Raw genomic sequence first — 26,662 nt, forward strand, 5'->3', positions numbered from 1 at the left:
TTCCTTGGTAAAACATTGACTGGAATGTTTCTATTAGGAAAATATTATCAAACTGTTCCAGTCTTGGTCTAGCTGAGGATGCCCAGATTTGATAACCAAAAAGAGAAATTACTCAATACTTTTATTACCATCATGTTAGAATGTGGACAACTGTCCAAAACGAGGACAATTTCTTGAAGCTAGCCATTTCGTACAGCTATTGTTGGAAATAGCCTTTACTCATAGCCATAAGCATACAAGTATTCAGCTGATGGCTTTTTACTAACATGTTTTAAATAGGCTCCAAAAGAAGCAAATGTTTGAACATATGACAGGGGGTGAATATTTACAAAATTATTTGCCATGCTACAGCCTGTAGGAATCAGAAGGCAACTTCTCAGAATGAATTACTATCTCCTTACTAGCCCCGACTGGAGCCTGTCACAGCCATCTTTAATGAAGGCTTCAATCACACACACAAAAAAGCCCAGGGCTCGGAAGGAAAAAACAAAAAACTAGCATTCCAAAAACCATCCTGAATATTGTGTTCACAAACACTGGGCAATATGATACAGTCAAAAGAGCACCAACTTGCACCAGTTGTGAAGAAAGCTTGTTACAAGTGGTAAAAAGTTAGTAATTACATTATTTTTTAAAGAAATGCAGCCTTACTGATTTTTAGCACATACAGCAGTCATTTAGGCTCTACTAATGAAGGGTTTCTCAATCAAGACCTTTAGTGAACCTACTTGAATAAGGGAATAAAAATTTGTGTGTTTTTTTGGGTTTATTTTGCTATATGCGGGCCTCTCACTGTTGCGGCCTCTCCTGTTGCGGAGCACAGGCTCCGGACACGCAGGCTCAGCGGCCATGGCTCACGGGCCCAGCCGCTCCGCGGCATGTGGGCTCCTTCCGGACCGGGGCACGAACCCGCATCCCCTGCATCGGCAGGTGGACTCTCAACCACTGCGCCACCAGGGAAACCCTAAAAATGTGTTTTAATTGGCACAGCAGCATTCATTCAGTCCATGGTGCTATAGTGCAAATGTAGTTTGGACTGAGTCATCTAAAACGTGTTAGAAACTTGTTATTCCTATAGCTTTGTGTTCAAGTGATCATAATTTCAAAACTGAAGGTTTCTGAAAGAATGAAATCTTATATTACCGCTATGTTGTATAGCTTCCACAAAACTGAATTTAACGAGAGAACGGACAGGCAACTGACAACAAGTAGCACTTGGAGACTTCACATACCTACCACATCTGGAAAGCTCATTACAATCCATTTATGTGTTTCCAGACCTTTTATCCTGGTGGTATCTGTGCAATCATAATGAATGTGCATAAAGCAGGGCTTTGCTGCCAAAGGGAGATTTTTCTAACTATTGCTGCAAATAGCTACCATACCTTGCAGCAGCAATGGATCAAAAATATCTCTTGGAATCTCTTTCTTGGAATACTGTTGTTAGGACGAATTGTCACATCACTTCCAGAAGGACAGAGTTTGAGATAGTTCTAATGTCCCTTGGTTGTAGCTACTGTTTTTATGTCATTGACTCCAAATCTTATTTCCAGTTCTGACTACTCCCCAGAAGTCTAGATTAATATATTCAAATGTGTTGACCTCTCCATTTGAATATCTAGAAGGCATTTCAAACTCAACATGGCCAAAACAGAACTCTTGGATTTTCTCCCAAACTTGCCCCTTTCTTCCTGCAGTTTCCTCCATATAAAAATTGCTACCACCATTCACCCAACTGATCAAGACTAAAATCTGAGTCATTCTTGATTCTTTTCTTTCCTTCACCCCCACATCTAATCCACCAACAAGTCCTGTCAGCTCTCCAAAACACATCCCAAATTCAGCCGCTATTCTTCTTCTCCACTGTCATCACACTTGTTCAAGCGACCATTATCTTTCACTTGGACTACTGAACCTGCCTCTTAGCTATCCCTGCTTCATTGCTTGCCTTTCCATCCATTTTCCACAAAGCAGCTAGCCAGAATTATCTTTGTAAATGAGACTATGTCACTCCCCTCCCTCAAATTTCCAGTGGCTTCTGATAACACTTAAAATTCCAACCCTTTATGCTGGTTTACTAAGTTCTGTGTGATCTTTCCCCATCCTATATCCCCAGCTTTATCTAATACCTTGCTGCATTCGTTTTCTAGAGATGCCATAACAAGGTACCATAGTCCAGGTGGTTTAAATAACAGAAATTTATTTTTTCACAAAGCTGGAGGCTAGAATTCTGAGATCGCAATGGTAGCAGGGTTGACTTCTCCTGAGGCCTCTCCTTGGCTTGCAAATGGCCACTTTCTCACTGTCTTCATAGCGTCTTCCCTCTGTACCTGTCTGTGCCATGATTTCCTCTTCACATAAGGATGCCAGTCATATTGGATTAGGGCTCACCCTAGTGACTTCATTTTAACTTAATTACCTCTTTAAAGGCCCTGTCTTCAAATGCAGTCATATTCTGCGTTTAGGACTTCAACACGTAAATTTGGGGGTAGGGAGGAGACAGTTCAGCTCATAATACTTTCCCTTTTCATTTTAGTCCCACACAGGCTATCTTTCTGCTCCTTGAACAAGTTAAGCTTGCTCCCACCTAAGGGCCTTTGCACTGGCTTTTGTTGGAACATTCTTCTCCCTGTTGGTCCTTTAGGTTGTTCAGGTCTCAGTATACATGTCACATTTTCAGAAAGGTGTTCCTAGCCTCCCAATCTACAATAACCACCACTCATTTTATATCACATCCCCTGAATTAAATCTCTGCATGGTACCTACCTCTACTTAATATTTTTTCTGTTTATTATTTATTGTCTATCCCTCCATACCCCCACCAGAATATACACAGGGATCTTCTCTCTTCAGTAATATATTTCCAGGGCCTACAATAGTGCCAGATATGCTGAAAATGTTGAATAGGTACTTGTTTAATGAATAGGTAAATGAATGAAATTATTGAAGAAGGTAAAGAAAGAGTGGCAGTTAATGATTATTGTGACATATAGACCAAGGGTAGTCCCCTCACTCGGAGGTCTTTAGAAATAAAAATGAATCTGCTTACCCTTGAAAGAGTAAGAGTTGTCCAGAAGAGGTCGCCACATCTGTGACTGTGCCTTGGCTAAACAAAGTGGATATTTTTTACTTACGCGTAACTTTGTTGTAACATTTCTAGAAGTTATGTCTACTGTAACTTGCAAGGTTATTCAGCTGCTCATTCAGCGAACATATAGAAGAGTCTGTTGGGGCCAGATCTTTTGTTAGTAGAATGCCTTAGAGGACACGGGACCAGACAGAAGGCATATCTAATGCAGCCAGAGCCTGCAGTAGGGGTGGTGGGAGCAGGGGTCTGCTGGAAGGCTTCTGAGGCAGCTTACTGCGTACAATGTATTAATTGTGTACTGGACATACAAAATATTTCTCATACTTTCAGTCTGTTTACCTTTATAAATGGCAGCTGGCAACTTCTCTGAATTCATAGAAAATTATGGGCACTTCAAGCTCTATGTCTGGTGCTTATTTTGGACAGCATGCACAGCAAATTTTTATACTTCTCAACTTTCGGGAAAATTAGTTTAAAATTCAAGAAACTTGTCAGTTCCATAGTTTTTAACATACGAAATCTTGCAGGCCTTTTGGCAGCTGACACTTATTTTCATTTGGTATTTGGTGATAAATCATATTTTTATTTGTTCTCTGCCGACAGAGTGTCAATGGCTCTTAGACATTTAATACGCGTACTGTGTCATTATCATCAACAAGGAAATGGACCTCTTGAATGAGTGTGTTATACCCAGAGAGCAACAAGACCAGCAAGAGCTCCTGCTTGTTTTCATTTAAAAAGCTACATGTTGGGAGTCCGCCTGCCGATGCGGGGGACACGGGTTCGTGCCCCAGCCCGGGAGGCTCCCACATGCCGCGGAGCGGCTGGGCCCGTGAGCCATGGCCACTGAGCCTGCGCATCCAGAGCCTGTGCTCCGCAACGGAGAGGCCACAACAGTGAGAGGCCTGCGTACCACATTAAAAAAAAAAAAAAAAGCTACATGTTGCTTCCAGCCTTCTTCCTGGAAACTGTCTTGCTGTGACATCTTAATGGAGGGGCCTTTGAACATCTAGAACTTTGCTGTTATGTCCTCATGTTCTCTCCAGATAATGAAAGGGTCTTGCCCAGTTTTCTTCAAAGCTGTTTTTATTTCTCCTGTGTACTCTGACCCTACTGGTTTTCCTTCTGCATTTCTGTCTAACCTTTCTATTCACATTCCTCCAGACCTAAGGCCTGGATCAGAGATGAGAGTGTTGGAACATTAACTTCCAACTCTGCCATATGGAGCTATAACAATTGTGCTTTATCTACAGAATTGAGGCAGTGTAATACTTCCTGGGGTGCTTTTCGCTTTACAAATTATTATTTATAATCTGCTGTTTTCTACAAGCAGGATGGTCTTCATGTGACAAGTGACATTTGATCAACATTCTTATCAGCCAAGATAGCAGGTATTATCAGTTAAAATAACATCTTACATATTGTGTAATTTGTTGAATGACAAGTCATGGTGTAGTCCTAGAGGAAGAAAAGTCCTCCATTAATAGTTGTTTCTACATCAGAATTTAATGAGTTTTAGTAACGTGGTCTTGTTATGCACTCTTTGGCTACTGTTTGTCAATTTTGTTATATAAGCAAATGAGTTGCTTGTAGCTGTAGCTAACAGAAAACTCAAATCTAATTGATTAAGGAAATGAAAAATCTCATCTATCAGAACTCCAGGGCTCAAGGTTGGTCAATTTGTCAGCTCACAATGTCATCAAGGACCCAGACCCTTTCTGTCTCTCTGTCCTGTCTTGCTTGGTGGTGGTGTGTTCTCAGACCAGTCTAGTTCCAGGTACCATATCCAGACAGGACAATGTCCAAAGGAAGAAGTGGGATTATGTTTCTTTCCAGAAACCTCTCAACAGACTTCTCCTCAGTGGCCAAAATTAGGTCATTTGTACCAGTCCTTGCCAAGAGAGATGGAACTGCCACGACTGACTTAGACTAGGAGATACCTGAAGGGATATGGCATTATTAAATGAGATAATCCATGAAAAAACACCTACCACAATGCTTGGCACTTAGAAAGAGCTTAGTAAATTTTACTAAATGATGACAAATTAAGTCTGTGGCATTTAAATTGTAAAAGAGAGCCAGAGTTATGAGTAGTTAAGAGGTAGATTCCTCAGACCTTGGTGATACTGATCCTATGTTGAGGAGATGGCACCTGGAAAGCCCATCTGCAGTGCTGGGTTGTAGGACAGAGCCTCAAATTTTTAGGAAGAGCACAGAGAAGGACCCTACTCATAGGAAGAGATGGGGATAAGTTACTACAATAGGACTCTAGGGAAAAGAATCCAAGCAGCACCCAGGTGTATGGTTTAAAATGGGACAAAGCATAAAGAATGACTTAATGCTAAGTCCCAGAGCATTGGCCTGTAGCTTGTTAGATCCTCCTTTTTTCAGGTCATGATTGATCCTGGTTATTGGGTAGGGATGAACCCAAAGTTGATAAAATCTCCTATACTTTATATGGACATGAGAAAGCATGCAGAGGTTAGCAGCAAAGCAGGCCTGACATCTGTCTTTACATAGGAATGGCATTATCGAAGTTCTGCATAGTATAATTTTTCTCACTGCTGGCAGGTAAAAAGCAGTACCTTGGGTTACTCAAAAATAAAATAAAATAAAATGTAAGTATCATAAGTTAGCATTGACACACACACACCTTGTTTTCTAGATACAGTTTTTCCCACTGCAGCAGAATCCTTCTGCTCATCTCTGAGGTTCCCATTCTTCTTGGATTTTTTTAAAATTAATTTATTTATTTACTTATTTTTGGCTGCGTTGGGTCTTCATTGCTGCATGCAGGGCTTTCTCTAGTTGCAGAGCAGGAGCTCCTCTTCGTTGTGGTACACAGGCTTCTCATTGCAGGGCTTCTCTTTGTTACAGAGCATGGGCTCTAGGCACGGGGGCTTCAGTATTTGTAGCACACAGGCTTAGTTGCTCCAAGGCATGTGGGATCTTCCCGGACCAGGGCTCGAACCCATGTCCCCTGCATTGGGAGGCAGATTCTTAACCACTGCGCCACCAGGGAAGTCCCCTTCTAGGATTTTTTAATCCACTTTTGGACTAGTCTTCTCTTTCCCCGGCATCCATATACCCAGCCTCTTGCTGCTGCTTTTTTTTTTTTTTTTTTGCCTCTCAGCTTGCAGGATCTTAGTTCCCCCACCAAGGATAGAACCCACATCCCCTGCAGTGGAAGCGTGGAGTCCTAACCGCTGGACTATCAGGGAATTCCCCAGCCTCTTGCTTCTTATTGAATTGGGTAAATACCAGAATACTTTACTCATGAATAACCATCTGGGATGTTTTCAGTAAACTCTCTGGGGGCTAAATAGAATTACAGTTAGAGTCACATTTATGAATGCCAAAAATTGTTTTGCGACTACAACTCTTAGAAATCTAGAGCTGGAAATGACCTCATTCTTAAGCTCTGCTCCCTCATTTTACAAATATGGAAACCAAGATGCTAGATATCCTGGTTAATTTTTAGAACTTGTCACTGGAAATAAATGAGTAAGTTTAGAAATCCAAGAAATCAATGGGAAAAAATGCAATGGCTATTTAATAATCTGTGGGAAAAGAGATCAGTTTGTACAATAACTGTTTGTAACAGTTATTATTACAAAAGTTCAATAGAGGGACATGAACTAGGTGGTTACAAAACTTTCATACATGTTGACCATCCTATAAATATCATGAGTTCCCAGAATAATCACAGAATTAATGACATTTACTTAAATGATAACTTTTGAAGATTTTAATGTATTAAGTAATTTCCAGGGCTTCCCTGGTGGCACAGTGGTTGGGAGTCCGCCTGCCGATGCGGGGGACGCGGGTTCGTGCCCTGGTCCGGGAAGATCCCACATGCCGCAGAGCGGCTGGGCCCGTGAGCCATGGCCTCTGAGCCTGCGCATCCGGAGCCTGTGCTCCACGACGGGAGAAGCCACAACAGTGAGAGGCCCGCGTACAGCAAAAAAAATAAAATAATTTCCAGTTCTATTGACCATTTTCCTAATACAGTAAGCCTTCCTTAATTTTTCATAGACTAAGTTGAGCTGTTTATAATCTGAGGATCATCCAGAAACCCTTTTTGTTTCTAAGAAAGAATTCCAAATGACCCACCAGCAGAAACAGATAACTACTATTATCATTTTGATTCCTGAGCTTAAATGTTACTTCCTCAGAGTGACCTTCCTTGACCCACTGAATCATGTACCCCTCTTATTTCTCAAAGCACACTATTGTTTTCCTTCATAGCCCTTATCATAACATATAACTGTATACTGACTTGTGTGACTCTTTAATGTCTGTTACCCTGAGGGCACTATATAGTAGGGGTCATGTCTGTCATGTGACAGATGGCCACTGACCACTGTCTATCATGGTGTCTAGCTCACAACATACACTCAATATCTACTGAATGAATGAAACAAAATAAGATTGGAATGGCCCAAGGAGCAGTTTTGCTTTGTATTACTATTTACACATATAGGGGTTTTTTTTACATATATACTTTTATCATTTTAATTTTTATGAGCATGTATTAGATTTGTAACAGAATTGCAGCTTGTTTTTTTTCATTTTAAAATTTAGTTGTACAACATTTCAGTAAATAATGGATTAAGGAAGTTGGTGGGTCTGTAACCCTAAACTTATATAAAACATTGTTTTCTTGGAAATTTCTTAGGAACATTTTAAGAAATAGTGCCCCATATTCTGAACAAACAACTTGGAAATGAACATTTAGTTCAATATTTGCTTCTGATCAAAGGCCTTTTTAAATACATTTTTTAAAAATCTGTTTAAATTTGGGGGTTTCTCTATTAGTTTTCTACTGCTACCATAAACATAGCATTAAAAGAACACCCATTTATTATCTCACAGTGTTTGTAGGTTGGAGGTCTGGGCATAGTGTACCTGGTTGTCAGCTGGACTGTTTTCGCATCTGGAGCTTAGGTCCTCTTCCAAGCTCATTCAGGTTGTTGGCTGAATCCAGTTCCTTGGGGTTGTAGGACTAAGTTCCCTGGGTTTTTGCTGGCTGTCAACTGGGAGTTGCTCTCAGTTCCTAGAGACCACCCTGTAGACCCCCTCCATAGGCAGTTCCCAACATGGCTGTTTGCTTTCTTCCAGAACGGTAAGAGAACATCTTTCTGACTTCCTCCTTCTCTGACCTTTAAACCCTCTTTTAAGGGCTTATCTGACTAGATCAGGCACACCCAAGATACTCTCTCTTTTGAGTAACTCAAGTCAACTGATTAGGGACCTTAATTACATCTGCAAAATATCTTTACCTGTGCCATGAAATGTAACCTAATCACAGGAGTGATATCTCATCATATTTACAAGTCCTTTTGACACTCAAAGGGAGAGATTTGTACATAGCACGTACATCAGGAGGTAGCCATCTTGGATACCATCTTAGAATTCTGCCTACCATACTTCCCAATGTGGCAGAAACCGTTCTCAGAATCTCTCCAGAGTGATTGAATTGGTTTGGAATGTGTATGGTGTCTTGGTTTGAAGTGTGTCTACACGTCCATATGCTTTTGTAATCTCACTATAATTAAAATACATTGTTGGGGCTTCCCTGGTGGCGCAGTGGTTGAGAGTCCGCCTGCCGATGCAGGGGACACCAGTTCGTGCCCTGGTCTGGGAAGATCCCACATGCCGTGGAGCGGCTGGGCCCGTGAGCCATGGCCGCTGAGCCTGCGCGTCCAGAGGCTGTGCTCTGCAACGGGAGAGGCCACAACAGTGAGAAGCCCATGTACCACAAGAAAAACCCAAAAAGCAAAAAAACATTGTTGACTATTTAAAGAGTTGTTTTTGCAAATAATTCCTGATCTAGAAATTGGAAGGATGAAGTAATGCCTCCTCAAATTCAGTAGCCTTAGTTTGTGTATGCTTAGGAAAACAAAATTTAGGATCTTTAGAAACCAAACCTAAGTTCACATTGCTGAAAATTTGTAGCTCTGTCCCTGCCTTCCTCCAGAATATCTTAGTTCACATTTTTGTTTAAACAAATAGATTAAAGTGAACATACTATGTTTTTAAGAGTATTGTAGATTCTCACAGTCATTTCTAACATTAATTTTCATTTTAATGCACAGTAGATAGCTAAATTATCTTTTTGTTAGTGACAAATTGTGTAGGAAAGAACAACACAAACTTCAGAGTAAAGCTAAGTTCAAAACTCATCTCTGTTGCTATAAGACTGTGGACAAGTCACTACCCTGCCTCAGCTCCCTCATCTGGAAAACAGAAATAATGTTTGTACTTGTTTCATTAGATTATGAAGGTTAGGTAAGTTGAATATGAGTTCTTAGTAGAGTATCTGTCACATAGGAGGACTATATGGGTGTTTGCTATTATATTGCTAACTAAATCCCTCCTAAGAGCTTTTTCCTAAAATTATAATATAGAAGAGAATTTCAATATGTTTTTGTTTAGGAATTTTTAAGTTTGAGTCATTTAGTATGTTCAACCTCTCTTTGATCTTTTTTTTTTTTTAGTAGCTTTGGTTAATTTTAGTAATGTCATTAGCACAAGTAGAAAAGTTAAGGAATAAACCAGTGAACAAATCTAAGGCATCCCAAAGTTGAAGGGTGGTTATTAAAATGCAGGCTATCCTTGGTGAACATTCTTGATGGGGCTTATACATCCTGTTCATATTACTTAGCATTTTTTATTATACCACACTTTAGCATCCCAGGGCCCTAATGTACAGAAATTTCATCCATCTCTGATATGAAGAGATCATGGAATCCAGAGTCACCTTAGCATAGGACTGTCTAATACCCAGTAGACTTAAATATGTAGAGTTGGAAAAGAGAAGACATGAGCTTCAATTCTGACGTGGGCTGTGCTCTATGATATGACCTCAGGAGAATCATGATCACAAAGTGCAGTGAAGATGAACATGAACATGGGAATGGGCTCAGGAGGCTTAACTCAAGTCAGTCAGCCTCCCTTAGCCTCAGTTTACTCATATGTAAAATAGGTGTACCAATGCATACCCTTCCAACCTTTTGGAGTTATTCTGAGCATCCCAACAAATATTCTGTTTTATTGTCACTATATATTCATAAGATATATCTGCCCTACTACATCGTTAACTTCTCAGGGACAAGGACTCTGGTTTTGTGGGGTTTTTTTTTAATCTTGGCAGCTTGTTTTTTTTAAAAAGTTGATATCCACTAAATGTTTATTGAACTTGAAATGTTTGGGTTTTTTTTTAAGTTTCTGTTTCCCATTTTAATTACTGAAATCTCTAACAATGACAAAACTGTCACATAGGACAGTAAACGTATACATTAATTCAATCAAACTTCTTGGAAAGAATACATTTAGCAATCTGGGATAATGCAGAATGACAGGAAATATAACATAATTCGACACTGGTTCTTTTAGTCATTTTACCCAGACATCATGTTAATATTAGACCAATGCCCAAAACATTTAGTACATAAACCAGTTTCTTTTTAAAAATCTATCATTTTTTTCTTGTTTTTGTTTTCTAATCAGCATTTTATTTTGGAACAACTTAAATTTACAGGAAAGTCACAAAGATAACCCAAAGAGTCCTATATACCTTTTACTCAGCTTGCCCTAAAGTTAACGTCTTATATAACCATTTGTCAGAACTAGGAAATTAATGTTGCTACAATACTCTTAACCAAGCTATAGACTTTTTTGATCTCACTAGTTTTTTGGGGGTTTTTTTTTATACAGCAAGTTCTATTAGTCATCCATTTTATACACATCAGTGTATACATGTCAATCCCAATCTCCCAGTTCATCACACTACCACGCCACCACCTGCCGCTTCCCCCCCCCTTGGTGACCATACGTTTGTTCTCTACATCTGTGTCTCAATTTCTGCCCTGCAAACTGGTTCATCTGTACCATTTTTCTAGTTTCCACATATATGCATTAATATACGATATTTGTTTTTCTCTTCCTGACTTACTTCACTCTGTATGACAGTCTCTAGGTCCATCCACATCTCTACAAATGACCCAATTGAGTTCCTTTTTATGGCTGAGTAATACGCCATTGTATATATGTACCACATCTTCTTTATCCATTCATCTGTCAATGGGCATTTAGGTTGCTTCCATGACCTGGCTATTGTAAATAGTGCTGCAATGAACATTGGGGTGCATGTGTCTTTTTGAATTATGGTTTTCTCTGGGTATATGCCCAATAGTGGAACTGCTGGTCATATGGCAATGCTATTTTTAGTTTTCTAAGGAAAATCCATACTGTTCTTCATAGTGGCTGTATCAGTTTACATTCCCACCAACAGTGCAAGAGGGTTCCCTTTTCTTCACACCCTCTCTAGCATTTGTTGTTTGTAGACTTTCTGAGGATGCCCATTCTAACTGGTGTAAGGTGATACCTCATTGTAGTTTTGATTTGCATTTCTCTAATAATTAGTGATATTGAGCAGCTTTTCATGTGCTTCTTGGCCATCTGTATGTCTTCTTTGAAGAAATGTCTATTAAGGTCTTCTGCCCATTTTTAGATTGGGTTGTTTGTTTTTTTTTAATATTGAGCTACATAAGCTGTTTATATATTTTGGAGATTAATCCTTTGTCCGTTGATTCATTTGCAAATATTTTCTCCCATTCTGAGGGTTGTCTTTTCGTCTTGTTTATGGTTTCCTTTGCTGTGCAAAAGCTTTTAAGTTTCATTAGGTCCCATTTGTTTAGTTTTCTTTTTATTTCCATTACTCTAGAAGGTGGATCAAAAAAGATCTTGCTGTGATTTAAGTCAAAGAGTGTTCTTCCTATGTTTTCCTCTAAGAGTTTTATAGTGTCTGGTCTTACATTTAGGTCTCGAATCCATTTTGAGTTTATTTTTGTATGGTGTTAGGGAGCGTTCTAATTTTATTCTTTTACATGTAGCTGTCCAGTTTACCCAGCACCGCTTATTGAAGAGACTGTCTTTTCTCCATTGTATATCCTTGCCTCCTTTGCCGTAGATTAGTTGACCATGGGTGTGTGGGTTTATCTCTGGGTTTTCTGTCTTGTTCCATTGATCTATATTTCTGTTTTTGTGCAAGTACCATATTGTCTTGATTACTGTAGCTTTGTAGTATAGTCTGCAGTTAGGGAGTCTGATTCCTCCAGCTCCATTTTTTTCCCTCAAGACTGCTTTGGCTATTTGGGATCTATAGTGTCTCCATACAAATTTTAACATTTTTTGTTCTAGTTCTGTAAAAAATGCCATTGGTAATTTGATAGGGATTGCATTGAATCTGTGATTGCTTTGGGTAGTATAGTCACTTTCATAATATTGATTCTTCCAATCCAAGAACATGGTATGTCTCTCCACCTTCTTGTGTCATCTTTGATTTCTTTCATCAGTGTCTTATAGTTTTCTGAGTACAGGTCTTTGACATCCTTAGGTAGGTTTATTCCTAGGTATTTTATTCTTTTTGTTACAACGGTGAATGGGATTGTTTCCTTAATTTCTCTTTCTGATCTTTTATTGTTAGTATCTAGGAATGCAAGAGATTTCTGTACATTGTTTGTATCCTGCAACTTTGCCAGATTCATTGATTGCCTCTAGTAGTTTTCTGGTGGCATCTTTAGGATTCTCTATGTATAGTATCCTGTCATCTGCAAACAGTGACACTTTTACTTCTTTTCCAATTTGTATTCCTTTTATTTCTTTTTCTTCTCTGATTGCCGTGACTGGGACTTCCAAAACTATGTTGAATAATAGTGGTGAGAGTGGGCATCCTTGTCTTGTTCCTGATCTTAGAGGAAATGCTTTCAGTTTTTCACCATTGAGAATGATGTTTGCTGTGAGTTTGTTGTATATGGCCTTTATTATGTTGAGGTAGGTTCCCTCTACACCCACTTTCTGGAGAGTTTTTATCATAAATGGGTTTTGAATTTTTTCAAAAGCTTTTCCTGCATCTACTGAGATGATCATATGGTTTTCCTTCTTTAGTTTGTTAATATGGTGTATCACCTTGATGGATTTGCATAAATTGAAGAATCCTTGCATCCCTAGGATAAATCCCACCTGATCATGGTGTATGATCCTTTTCATGTGTTGTTGGATTCTGTTTGCTAGTATTTTGTTGAGGGGTTTTGCATCTGTATTCATCAGTGATATTGGTCTGTAATTTTCTCTTTTTGTAGAATCTTTGTCTGATTTTCGTATCAGGGTCATGGTGGCCTCATAGAATGAGTTTGGGAGTGTTCCTTTCTCTGCAGTTTTTTAGAAGAGTTTGAGAAAGATGGGTGTTAGCTCTTCTCTAAATGTTTGATAGAATTCACCTGTGAAGCCATCTGGTCCTGGACTTAAGCTTGTTGGAAGATTTTTAATCACAGTTTCAACTTCATTACTTGTGTTTGGTCTGTTCATATTTTCTATTTCTTCCTGGTTCAGTCTTGGAAGGTTATACTTCTCTAAGAATTTGTCCATTTCTTTCAGGTTGTCCATTTTATTGGCATAGAGTTGCTTGTAGTAGTCTCTTCGGGTGCTTTGTATTTCTGCGTTGACTGTTGTAACTTCTTTTTCATTTCTAATTTTATTTATTTGAGTCCTCTCTCTCTTATGCTTGATGAGTCTGGCTAATGGTTTATCAATTTTATTTATCTTCTCAAAGAACCAGCTTTTACTTTTATTGATCTTTGCTATTGTTTTTTTTGTTTCTATTTCATTTATTTCTCCTCTAATCTTTATGATTTCTTTCCTTCTGCTAACTTTGGGTTTTGTTTGCTCTTCTTTCTCTAGTTACTTTAGGTGTAAGGTTAGATTGTATTTTTGAGATTTTTCTTCTTTCTTAAGGTAGGCTTGTATAGCTATAAACTTCCCTCTTATAACTGTTTTTGCTGCATCCCATAGGTTTTGGATCATCGTATTTTCATTGACATTTGTCTCTAGGTATTTTGTGATTTCCCCTTTGTCTTCTTCAGTGATCTCTTGGTTATTTAGTAACATACTGTTTCGCCTCCATGTGTTTGTTTGTTTTACAGTTTTTTCCCTGTAACTGATTTCTAATCTCATAGCGCTATGGTCAGAAAAGATGCTTGATATGATTTCAATTTTCTTAAATTTACTGAGGCTTGATTTGTGACCCAAGATGTGATCTATCCTGGAGAATGTTCCATGTGCACTTGAGAAGAAAGTGTAATCTGCTGTTTTTGGGTGGAATGTCCTTTAAATATCAGTTAAATCTATCTGGTCTGTTGTGTCATTTAAAGCTTGTGTTTCCTTATTAATTTTCTGTTTGGATGATCTGTCCATTGGTGTAAGTGAGGTGTTACAGTCCCCCACTATTATTGTGTTACTGTCGATTTCCTCTTTTATAGCTGTTAGCAGTTGCCTTATGTATTGAGGTGCTCCTATGCTGGATGCATATATATTTATAATTGTTATATCTTCTTCTTGGATTGACCCCTTGATCATTATATAGTGTCCTTCTTTGTCTCTTCTAATAGTGTTTATTTTAAGGTCATTTTTGTCTGATATGAGAATTGTTACCCCAGCTTTCTTTTGATTTCCATTTGCATGGAATATCTTTTTCCATCCCCTCACTTTCAGTCTGTATGTGTCCCGAGGTCTGAAGTGGGTCTCTTGTAGACAGCATATATATGGGTCTTGTTTTTGTATCCATTCAGTGAGCCTGTGTCTTTTGGTTGGAGCATTTAAGCCATTAACGTTTAAGGTAATTATCGATATGTATGTTCCTATTACCATTTTCTTAATCGTTTTCAGTTTGTTTTTGTAGGTCCTTTCCTTCTCTTGTGTTTCCCACTTAGAGAAGTTCCTTTAGCATTTGTTGTAGAGCTGGTTTGGTGGTGCTGAATTCTCTTAGCTTTTGCTTGTCTGTAAAGCTTTTGATTTCTCCATTGAATCTGAATGAGATCCTTGCTGGGTAGAGTAATCTTGGTTGTAGGTTTTTCTCTTTCCTCACTTTAAGTATATCATGCCTCTCCCTTCTGGCTTGTAGAGTTTCTGCTGAGAAATCAGCTGTTAACCTTATGGGAGTTCCCTTGTATGTTATTTGTCATTTTTCCCTTGCTGCTTTCAATAATTTTTCTTTGTCTTTAATTTTTGCCAATTTGATCACTGTGTGTCTCGGTGTGTTTCTCCTTGGGTTCATCCTGTATGGGACTCTCTGTGCTTCCTGGAGTTGGGTGGCTATTTCCTTTCCCATGTTAGGGAAGTTTTCGACTATAATCTCTTCAGATATTTTCTCGGGTCCTTTCTCTCTCTCTTCTCCTTCTGGGACCCCTATAATGTGAATGCTGTTCCGTTTAATGTTGTCCCAGAGGTCTCCTAAGCTGTCTTCATTTCTTTTCATTCTTTTTAGTCTGTTCCGCAGCAGTGAATTCCACCATTCTGTCTTCCAGGTCACTTATCCATTCTTCTGCCTCAGTTACTCTGCTGTTGATTCCTTCTAGTATAGTTTTCATTTCAGTTATTGTATTGTTCATCTCTGTTTGTTTGTTCTTTAATTCTTCTAGGTCTTTGTTAAACATTTCTTGCATCTTCTCAATCTTTGCCTCCATTCTTTTTCCAAGGTCCTGGATCATCTTCATTATCATTATTCTGAATTCTTTTTCTGGACGGTTGCCTATCTCCACTTCATTTAGTTGTTTTTCTGGGGTTTTATCTTGTTCCTTCATCTGGTACATAGCCCTCTGCCTTTTCATCTTGTCTATCTTTCTGTGAATGTGGTTTTTGTTCCACAGGCTGCAGGATTGTAGTTCTTGCTTCTGCTGTCTGCCCTCTGGTGGATGAGGCTGTCTAAGAGGCTTGTGCAAGCTTCCTGATGGCAGGGACTGGTGGTGTGTAGAGCTGGCTGTTGCTCTGGTGGGCAGAGCTCAGTAGAACTTTAATCTGCTTGTCTGCTGATGGGTGGGGCTGTGTTTCCTCCCCGTTGGTGGTTTGGCCTGCGGCGACCCAACACTGGAGCCTACCCAGGCTCTTTGGTGGGGCTAATGGCAGATGCTGGGAGGGCTCATGCCAAGGAGTACTTCCCAGGCCTTCTTCTGCCAGTGTCCTTGTCCTCACGGTGAGACCGAGCCACCCCCCACCTCTCCAGGAGACCCTCCAACACTAGCAGGTTCAGTCTCCTATAGGGTCACTGCTCCTTGCCCTGGGTCCTGATGCTCACACTTTGTGTGTGCCCTCCAGGAGTGGAGTCTCTCTTTCCCCCAGTTGAAGTCCTGCAATCAAATCCCGCTAGCCTTCAAACCCTGATTCTCTCGGAATTCCTTCTCCCATTGCTGGACCCCCAGGTTCGGAAGCCTGACGTGGGACTCAGAACCTTCACTCCAGTGGGTGGACTTCTGTGGTATAAGTGTTCTCCTGTTTGTGAGTCACCCACCCAGCAGTTACGGGATTTGATTTTATTGTGATTGCACCTCCTAGCATCTCATTGTGGCTTCTCCTTTTTCTTTGGATGTGGGGTATCTTTTTTGGTGAGTTCCAGTGTCTTTCTGTTGATGATTGTTCAGCAGTTAGTTGTGATTCTGGTGTTCTCGCAAGAGGGAGTGAGGCAAGTCCTTCTACTCCACCATTTTGAACCAATCTCCTTGAACTTGAAATGTTGACCAAATGAGAAAATACATGTGAAAGCATGATGTGGACATTAAGTAGTTACAAAATCAGCCAAATGTACTGGTCCAAGTGGCCATAGTGACCAAAGATGTACTGATTAACAAAGAAAATTAAGGTGGCATAAACAAATGAAAGTTTGTGTCTGACCAGGATCAACACAGTGTAATTTCACTGCAAGTTCCAAACCAGGTGTGTCATGACGTGCTGGAGACATCACATCCGCTTCTGGAGTGGCTTCCTCAGCATTATCCACATGTCATACTTAACATTAAACAGCCAAACACAGTCAGTGACAAGTTGAGAAAATGAAACCATCTCACTACCAGCAAAGCTATGTTGCTGCTATTCAGAGGTAGATCAGAGTATGGATAGGATGACAGGATAATTTTAAAGCTCTTATAATATGATTAGTTAGAAGGGACTCAGAACATCTAAATGGATGGGCATTGGAAACGTACTAGTAATAGTGTTGACAGCACAGCTCCCAGCGCAGGGCACAACTGTGGGTGACTGAGATTTGTCGGCTGTGGACAGGCCAATGCCAAGGGCTTCATTTGTAGTCAGAACATCTGGCAGCCCACTGAGCAGAAGCAGCTAAAGGAAAGTGGCTTGGCAAATGGAGGTGCAGGTTCTTAATGGAGCGCAGCACAGAACTGTTCATCAGGCCCCGTGAGCACAGTCACAGCATCCAAAGGGAAGGTGTGAAACATTCAAAGTGGATGGTTGTTGAAAATATGCAGCAAAGTCAACTTTGGATAGGGCTAACTGGAAAATATTGGCATCTTAATGAAGAGTATTAAACTAATTATGGTGTATTGCAAACTATTATGGAATATATTCAATAACTTGCTAATAAAACTGTGAAAGTTTTTTTGTGTTTGTTTGGGCGGAATTTTGCAAGAAGAAAAGGAGAGTTGGTATCAAAAGATGTTTTATTTAATGATGAAAATGCTATTTTTAATTTTAATTTTTTTGAAAGGTAGCCAGAATCCAAAGCACTGAGTTAATTTAGGGCAAAATAATAATGATACCAGCAACTACTGGTTTTGAACACAATGTGTCAGGTGTTGAACTAGGTGCTTTATGTGTATTAGTTTATTTGTTACTCACATAATCCCCATTAGAGAGAAAACATTATCCCACTTGCAGATTAGGAAACTTGGGCTCAGAGAAGTTAACTCATCCCAAGTCATATTGTTAATACGTGATAGAGACTGTATTCAAATCCCCAGTTCTCTCCATTCACCATGAGAACCCAAAAGGAGTGAAATGAGAAGGTAGGATGATGATATAAACATGATAGACAAATGAGAGAAAAGAAATGAGAACTGTAAAAGAAAGTAAGAAGAGAGTAGAACAGAAAAGGAGACCAGGCATTGAGAAGGAGAGGGAATTCTTTAGACAAGCCCAAGTGTAATGTCTTCAGTTAGTGTAATCATTCTGTATCATCTTGGCTGACGCTCTTTTGAGTCCTGTGGGACATCTTACCAGACAGGCCCACTTCCCACCTTGTGTATTACCTTCAGAGGGCTATTTCAAAGCAGAGATTATACAAGAAATCTACCATATAGCCTGACAACTTCCAGTGGAAAGAAATCAGATTTGAATGATTTAAATTTAAATGTGTCCTCAGTGTATGTGCTCTGACTTTACACTGGCTTTGCAGAAAAGACTAATTTTAATTCACTAGAAAGCAGATGGGATCTGTCATGGGGTGGTAAAAAAACAAGAAACTCATCCAAATGTAAGAGAAAACAACAGCTTTTCTCTTGTGGGTCAATTTCATAGTACAAGTATTTGTCACTGGGTCCACACAAGCTGGTTTTCATCAAAATGACAAAAGTCACATCTAATGTTTATTGAACAGCTATCATGTGCTAAGTGTTTTACATGTATTTAATGTGCAGGAGGAGCCTAGGAAGTTGGTACTATTATGACTAACCACCCATTTTAAAGATGAGAAAACTGAGGCTCAGAAAGTTAACCAACCTAAGGTCACTTGGCTAATAAGTAGCAGAGTTGTGATTTGAACCCCAGGCCCTGGATCATAACACTACACTATACAGACATTCCCAGGAGTGATTGTGAATGTGTAACCCCAAGAACTCTACATTTTTTAACACTTGTACTCCGGAAAACAAAGAAAGGGAGCAAGGGAAGAAGAAAAGAAAAAGACAATTACCTCAAAAATAGTACCCACTCTAGACATATGGGTTGGAAGCAGCAGGGGTGGCCTGAACCCCCTATGGCCAGGGAAGGAATCTGGAGCAAAGGGTGGGAGGGGAAAAGATGGGGCAAGAAGATATGGAAGTATAAAGTTTAAAAACAAAAAAGAAAGAAAAGGAAAAAAAGAATGCATTTAGAGTGAAAAGGGAAGGAAGAAGTTCTTGTAAATTTTTTAGAATAGAGTATGAAAATAATATAGTTAAGTTTAAATTAAGGTTGTTTCTCTAATTTGCCCTTTTGTTTCTAATTTCATGGGCTAAAATGACCCATTCAACTCAGCCTTTGGAATTAATAATATTTGTTCTGACAGTTCCTCCCTACCCTGAGTAATGCTAATTTCCACTCTGCAAGATTACTGTCTCAGTGAAAGGTGGGTGTGTTTTTGGCCTTTTGGGTTTTTTTCCTCTTGAAGCTTAATTAAGTCAACATTAACCATAGCCATGTAACCACAGAACGGGCAGTTTCTTGAAGGCTCGTGGTTTGGACATTTTCCAGCAAAAGTTCCCACTTCTGTAATTATATTTAGTGTTCTATTTACCTGAATAGCTGGCTTGTTATGGGACCATGTGTCAGGGCAACACTGGGCCTTGTTTGCAGCCGAGTTTGTCTGCTTCATGGAACCCCTGTGCCAAAGAGTGTGCAGTTCTCAATGGAGCTGAGCCTCTGGGTTCAGCCTCTCTTGTTTCTTCTTCAGAAATTTTATCCGGGTTAGCATTGCACATCTGATGCCATATGGTCCTGCAATTCTCAAGACTGTCTACTTAATGTTTAAAACATTTTTTAAACTTGTCCATACCCTTAACTCTGAAAGTAATAGTATTACCCATGTTTGTGGTATGGACCTATCCTGATGACTTTGTTTATATAGATGTGACTGAATTTTTTTTTTTAAGTACAGCCCTTACACAAAAGCCAGTTTTTTCATGTCAGTGCAGCTGTTTTAACTTTTAAGAAACTGCAAGAATTTTATCCCTAAAACATTAATTTGAAAGACATAGGACCTATAAAGAAGTGCAATGTTCCTGAAACTGGTATCTGTTAATCTCCCTACTTCTGTTCTCTTTGAACTCTTAATTAAGAGTTGAATAAAGTTCCTGAGCTATTGCATATAAACTTCTCATGTTATTGCTGAATTCCTAGTAACCTCTGAAATGTTAACTTATAACGGAAGCAGTAGCATTCATAATAGAAACAAAAGGTAACAGTAGCTCAGTTCTCATGATTTCTCTAAACTCAATGAAGTTTCCATGGACACAGAGGCAGATGCTGGAAGGAAGCAGTTGTGTGTTTTCCTGGGTTCACTGTAGCCCAATGAGTCATGGTAGATATTGTTTTCCTTCTTTTTTATGCTCTAGCAACGATTTCACTTCCTGTTATATAGGAAAACCTATTCCACTGTTTAAAAGAGGTCACTAGATGTATTTATTACTTTAAGACCATTTCATCTATGGAAATAATTTTTTATTGTTCTGAGTCACTCTGGTTTGTGGAATTTTTACACGAGTTCCAGGACAAGGATGAGATGATATATTTATTTTATTTTGCATTCTCTTTAATTTTTTTGACTTCATAAATGTCAGGCTTGCTGTCAAAGTATTTCCATGTTTTTATTACTTTAGAAGTTACTCTGCTATATTTATGTCTCCTAAACTCTTCCTTAACGACTTCACTATGTGTACTGGGGCATGCTGTATTTTGGCAGAACTTTTACTTTTCCCAGTGTCACGTGATCTCCTGTTTTTCCCTTAGTCCCTGTTCATGTCTTCTCAATGTAGACCTTTACCATGTTAAAAGTTATACAGACCTTCAGAAATATTTAAATTGTTTTGTTGAACTGCTGGAAGGATTTCAAAGGGCATTTGTTATGCCTTACATTTTTTTCTTGCATTAATATAAACCTTACTACAAGTGTTCCCTAGTTCAGCCCAGGATATCTCTGTGCTTTAGACTGTACCCTGGGATCATAGAAAGATCCCGAAATTCATTTTCAGGTATTCTTGGGTTTGATTACCATTATTGTATTTGTTAATCACCTCTAGAGACCTAGGTTAAATTTAAATAACAGTTCAGATTTACAGAGAAGCCTTAGATGTTCTGACATTTTAGAAAATATTTGAATAGAAAACAGTGACTCTCCAATGGGCTGAGATTTCAAGTTATTGGTTATTGTCATTGATATTCCTTCCACATATTACTCTGTGTGTGCAATTCTGACTGAATGACTGACTTAAGATTTAAAATTAAATCTTCTGTTTTTCTGGGATGGGTAGGAAGGTTGGATGATCTGCCTCCCACCTCTCTTGACTCTTGTGCCCTAATTAGTCACACCTTCAACCGTGTCCTCTAAATAGTCAGACTCCGACAGAACGAAAGGAGTATAATATTGACTTGATGTTAGACTAGGAGACAAAATGGACAATTCCTAATAGATAATTTCTTCTCTTGCAAATGATCATGGCTGGTCCAAACTATACTACACACATTCACAAATTCATTAGGGTGTGCATTGTATATGTGTGCACATAGGGACATAATTCAGTGTTCTGAAGTTTTAGATGATTAGTTTTCTTGTTAGAAAATGGTAGAATATTAATCTGAATCATTTTATTTTCAACAGGTTGACCTGATGAAAGAAGCATTAGAAAAACTTCAGCTCAACATAGTAGAGATGAAAGATGAAAATGCAACCTTAGATGGTGGAGATGTCTTATTCACAGGTAGAGTTGTACTTACTCTTTCCTATCTAAAAATATTTCTAATACCTGGCCTATATCCCCTTGTTTAATTATAGTTTTTTTTTTTAATTACCAAAGTAAGGGTAATTTGGAAAATACAGAAAAGCACAAAAGAGAGAAAATTAAAAATGACCTTTCATTCAAAGATAATCATTTCAATATTTGGGTTATTGAATACTTTTTTATTGAATATTAAAGTACCTTTAGTACTTTTGTATGCACGTATTTGCATATTTTTACACGTTATCAGTATATACATATCATTTTATAGGTTGTGTCTACTGTGTTCTACAATATTAGTTTATGGGTTGCATAGCTTTGCATTGTGTGACAGTATATCTGGGCTGTATTGGAAAGACTCTTAATTCAAGATGTGTCATTTACAAATAATTTTCTTCCCAGATGGCAAGATAGATTTAAATACTTTTCAGTGCAGACTGGCTTGGCTTAATGCCAAATGAATAATAGCAGAACTCAACAAAATAGAAACAGCTGATATTATTATTGATCTAACTGAAATCAGTTTTTATACTGTATATAATATAGCTACTAAAGAAATGGTAATTTTAGCGTTTAACCTTTCCAACTCTTTATGATCATATTATTATTGTTTTTGTAAAGTCACGTGCTAAAATCTGGGTCACCAGTTTCATTCTAGTTATATTGATAAACAAGACAATCAATAATTTTTAATTGATAATGAGAGTTTATTTTCCCCTACTTGTCAAAGAATAAACACCTGTTTCGCAGATGTAGCCCTAACAGCAGAGGCTGGTCCCCAGAGATTTGGGAATGTAGACCCATGTGGCCCACTGAAAGCATGGAGCTTCTTGGAAGTCCAATATTTTAGCTGATGTGAATTTTGTATCGAATCCCATGTATATAGACAAAATATAGCCATCTTCATTTTAATATAAAAATGTTTTATATAACTTAAATTTTGAAAAAATTAATGTTCCTGGAGGAGGAGGAGTCTTTATCCTGGGACATTCACATAGTTCCTTGCTTGGTGTCACATACTTGTGAGTGGGGACTGTGTCACCGAGCCCCAGGGGGCGCCATTTTTATCATAGGTTTGTGGAAAGCAAAACCCCTGGAGTTGTGCCCTGCACAGCCTGTGCCACCACTGTCACAGGCAATGGGCCTCCCTCTGGGGTTTGATGTGCACACCCACTGAGCCATAAGAACACAGAACAAGGGGTCAGAGAGACCTACGCTGCATTCTCAGCTCCAGTTGTGTCCAAGCCGACTCAGGCATTCTTTGAATCTGCCTAGTAAGTTCCGCTTAGAATATTCCTTTTTTTTTCTTTTTGCGGTATGCGGGCCTCTCACTGCTGTGGCCTCTCCCGTTGCGGAGTACAGGCTCCGGACGCGCAGGCTCAGCGACCATGGCTCACGGGCCCAGCCACTCCACGGCATGTGGGATCTTCCCAGACCAGGGCTCGAACCCGTGTCCCCTGCATCGGCAGGCGGACTCTCAACCACTGCGCCACCAGGGAAGCCCCTAGAATATTCTTTGTGTCTCCCATTGATGGCACTTTTCATTCTTTTCAGTAGCACAGAACAACAGTCTGTTTCTCTTAGAAAACAGGCTTTTGTGAAAAGCTAGATGTGTTACTCACACTTCCTTACAATAAAATTCTTTTTTACCAGAACATAGCTGTATAATAAATAACTTGCTGTGAGCAGGTACTGATGCTATTTGAAGAATGATTTAAAACAAGCTGTAGGGGCTTCCCTGGTGGTGCATTGGTTGATAATCTGCCTGCCAATGCAGGGGACACGGGTTCGAGCCCTGGTCTGGGAAGATCCCACATGCCGTGGAGCAACTGGGCCCATGAGCCACAACTACTGAGCCTGTGCATCTGGAGCCTGTGCTCCACAACAGGAGAGGCCGCGACAGTGAGAGGCCCGCGCACCGCAATGAAGAGTGGCCCCTGCTTGCCGCAACCAGAGAAAGCCCTCGCACAGAAACGAAGACCCAACGCAGCTAAATGAATAAATAAAATGAATTTATTAAAAAAAAAAAACAAAAAAATGCAAGCTGTATTCACAGCCGTTTAGTTATCTCAACAGCTGAGCTGAACAAGATTCCCTAAAATCTTCTCATTGTTTCGGCAAAGTTTAGGAACCTCTTCCATTGGTCAAAGGTCTTTCCACAGCATCTCAAGCCTAATGTTTTTCCCATAACTTCTAATAAGGTACTAAGTATTGAGGTTTGCCTTGGACACTATCTGTAAGCTTTGTTTTGGTATTATTCAATACTGAATACCTTAAAAGTATGTTATTGAAAACTGAGATAGTGTTGTGATATTAAGATCTTTATCTGCTTGGCTTCTCATTCATACCTAATGTGTGGTCCTACCTTCTATTTCCTACTTCTCGATTTTTTCCCTTTTTAAAAATTGTAGTAAAATATATATAACATAAAATTTGCCATTTTAACCATCTTTCAGTGTACAATTGGAGTGGCATTAATTACATTCACAACATTGTACAAACATCACCACTCAATTTTTAGATTACGCAGTTGAGTAAGAACCAAAATCTGGAGCGCTTCCCATACACTCTGTGTCTTCTTCCTTCTGTAACTCAGAGCTTCATTAATAATTCATCAGGAAATGGACAGAAGGAAAGAGGTTTCCAACTCCAGTTCTGCTAGGAACTCTGTCAGTCAAGCAAGCAGCTACTGGTAGAAGTTGTTTCAGTCCTATTTCTCTTAAATAGACAGCATCAACTTACCTCTACTTCCATTTATTTATTTTTGTGAAATATGGAGCAAATAAAAAAGAGTTATAAAATGTTTATGTACAGTTTAAAGACCAATAATAAAAATGATCACCTGAGTACCTAACACCTGGCTTAAGAAATAGAACATTGCCAGGACCATGGAAGCCCCACTCCCAAACTTTCTCTCCTCCCAGCTTGAGGTAGCCTGAATTTTGTGTTAATCACTGTCTTGTCTTTCTTTGAGTTTTACCTCAATATATGCAGTCCTAAAATTATATGTTGTTTAGTTTCGCTTTTCTTACGGCTTCTGTAATTAGGGTGATACTGTATGAACTCTTGTGTGATTTTTCTGCCGTTGATCTAACTTGATCCATGTAGCTGGAGTTCATTCATTTTCACTGCTGTGTAGAATTCCATGGTAAGAATACCGAATGATGTATTTATTCATTTTACTGTTGATGTATGTTTGAGTGCTTTTCAGTTTTTGTCTACTATCTTCAATGCTGCTATGTACAGTCTTGTGTGTGTCTCCTGGGGACGTGTATAAGAGTTTCTCTAAAGTAAACAGCTAGAAATGGAATTTCAGGTGGTGAACTCTTATTTTGATTCAATGATGATGTGATTTTTTTCTTTAATCTATTGATGTGGTTAATTACATTAATTGATTTTCTGATATCAATGGTCAAAGTTTACATCTCTGGGATGAAATCAAACTTGATGAAGATATATTCTCTTTTTATTAGTGCTGTATTTAGTGTGTATTTAATTGTTTAATTATCTAAACAATTAGATGATTGTTTAAGATTTTGTTTCTGTGGCCTATAATTTTTCTTTTTTGTTATCCTTGTCTGGCTTTGGTTGAAGCTATGTTAACCTCATATGAAATGTATTAGGGAATATTTCCTATGTTTCTGTTCTCTAAAATCAGTACAACTTTAATTGTGCATTCCTTGGACTTTGGTAGAACTTACCTGTAAACAGGCCCCGTGGACCTGGTGCTTTCTTTGTGGGGAGATTTTAAACCAGTTCTGTTTCTGTAATGATTATATGACTATTGAGGTTTTTCTGAGCCAGTTTTGGTGAGTTTTGTTTTCTGAGACTTTATTTATTTTATCTAAGTTTTTAAAATGTTGGCTATAAAGTTATTCATATTTTCTTAATATCTGTTTTAAGTTTCACGACAACTACAGCTATGTCCCCTTTTCGTTCATAATGTTTATTTGTGCCTTCTATTTCTTGCCAGAGATCTGTCAATTGTATTAATCTTTTCGAAGAACCAACTTTGGGCTTTATTGAACCCTCTCTCTTATAAGTTTCCTTTTCTCTTCCTGTTTCTACCTGTATTTCCCTCCTTCAAATTCCTTTGTTTTTATTGTTCTTTTTTCCTTGAATTTCAAGGTGGAATTTTGTCTCTTTAATTTTGAACCTTTCTTCTTCTTAAAGTAAGCATTTAAGGCTGTAAAGCTTTTCAAGTACAGCTTTAGCTGAATCCTTTGTGTTTTGATATGAATATTTTTTTTATCATTAATTCAAAATATTTTCTGATTTCCATTATGATTTATTCTTTGGCTTATTAGTGGATAATGATGTTTTTTAAAAAAAAACATATTTGTCATTATTATAAGTTGCTGGGATACCAACTCATTATTGTGATAATTGATAAATATAAAGGAAAGACTCAAGCATTTAGCCTATCTTTTCTTTGTGAATTCTATTTCAAGTAGACCAAATACTTGATTGAGAAAAGTTTTTATTTTTAGAATTCTAGCCAGTAATTGTAGATCCCTAATAAAACAATGGACCTGTGCAATGATCATCAAAGGATGTAAAAACTTTTATATGAGGGACTTCCCTGGCGGTCCAGTGGTTAAGAGTCCACACTCCCAATGCAGAGGGCACAGGTTCAATCCCTGGTCGGGGAACTAAGATCCCGCATGCCACACTGTGGGGAAAAAAAAAAAAAGATAAAGGAATGAAACAACAATTTTTAAAAAATGAGTGGGGGTGGCTTCCCTGGTGGCGCAGTGGTTGAGAGTCTGCCTGCCGATGCAGGGGATGCGGGTTCGTGCACCGGTCCGGGAAGATCCCACATGCCGCGGAGCAACGGGGCCCGTGAGCCATGGCCTCTGAGCCTACGCGTCTGGAGCCTGTGCTCAGCAATGGGAGAGGCCACAACAGTGAGAGGCCCGCGTACCACAAAAAAAAAAAAAAAAAAAAAAATGAGTGGGGGACTTTATAATGGAGGAATCCGGCTGATACCACCTGAACACACTGATCATTCTAGCATCACTGAAAGTGTGACAGT

General features: G+C 38.9%; 1 protein-coding gene across 3 annotated transcripts in view; it reads left to right on the top strand.

Moving 5' to 3' along the window:
• Positions 1-26,662, top strand: part of DDAH1 (dimethylarginine dimethylaminohydrolase 1) — a 154,450-nt gene that overhangs the window by 89,775 nt on the left and 38,013 nt on the right. For all 3 annotated transcript variants that reach the window (XM_030866110.2, XM_030866111.2, XM_060303367.1), the window contains exon 2: positions 21,510-21,609. In XM_030866110.2, the coding sequence (XP_030721970.1) occupies positions 21,510-21,609 (100 nt within the window). The remainder of the gene's footprint in view (positions 1-21,509; positions 21,610-26,662) is intronic.

Source organism: Globicephala melas, chromosome 1 (genome assembly GCF_963455315.2).
Source record: "Globicephala melas chromosome 1, mGloMel1.2, whole genome shotgun sequence".
NCBI lineage: Eukaryota > Metazoa > Chordata > Mammalia > Artiodactyla > Delphinidae > Globicephala > Globicephala melas.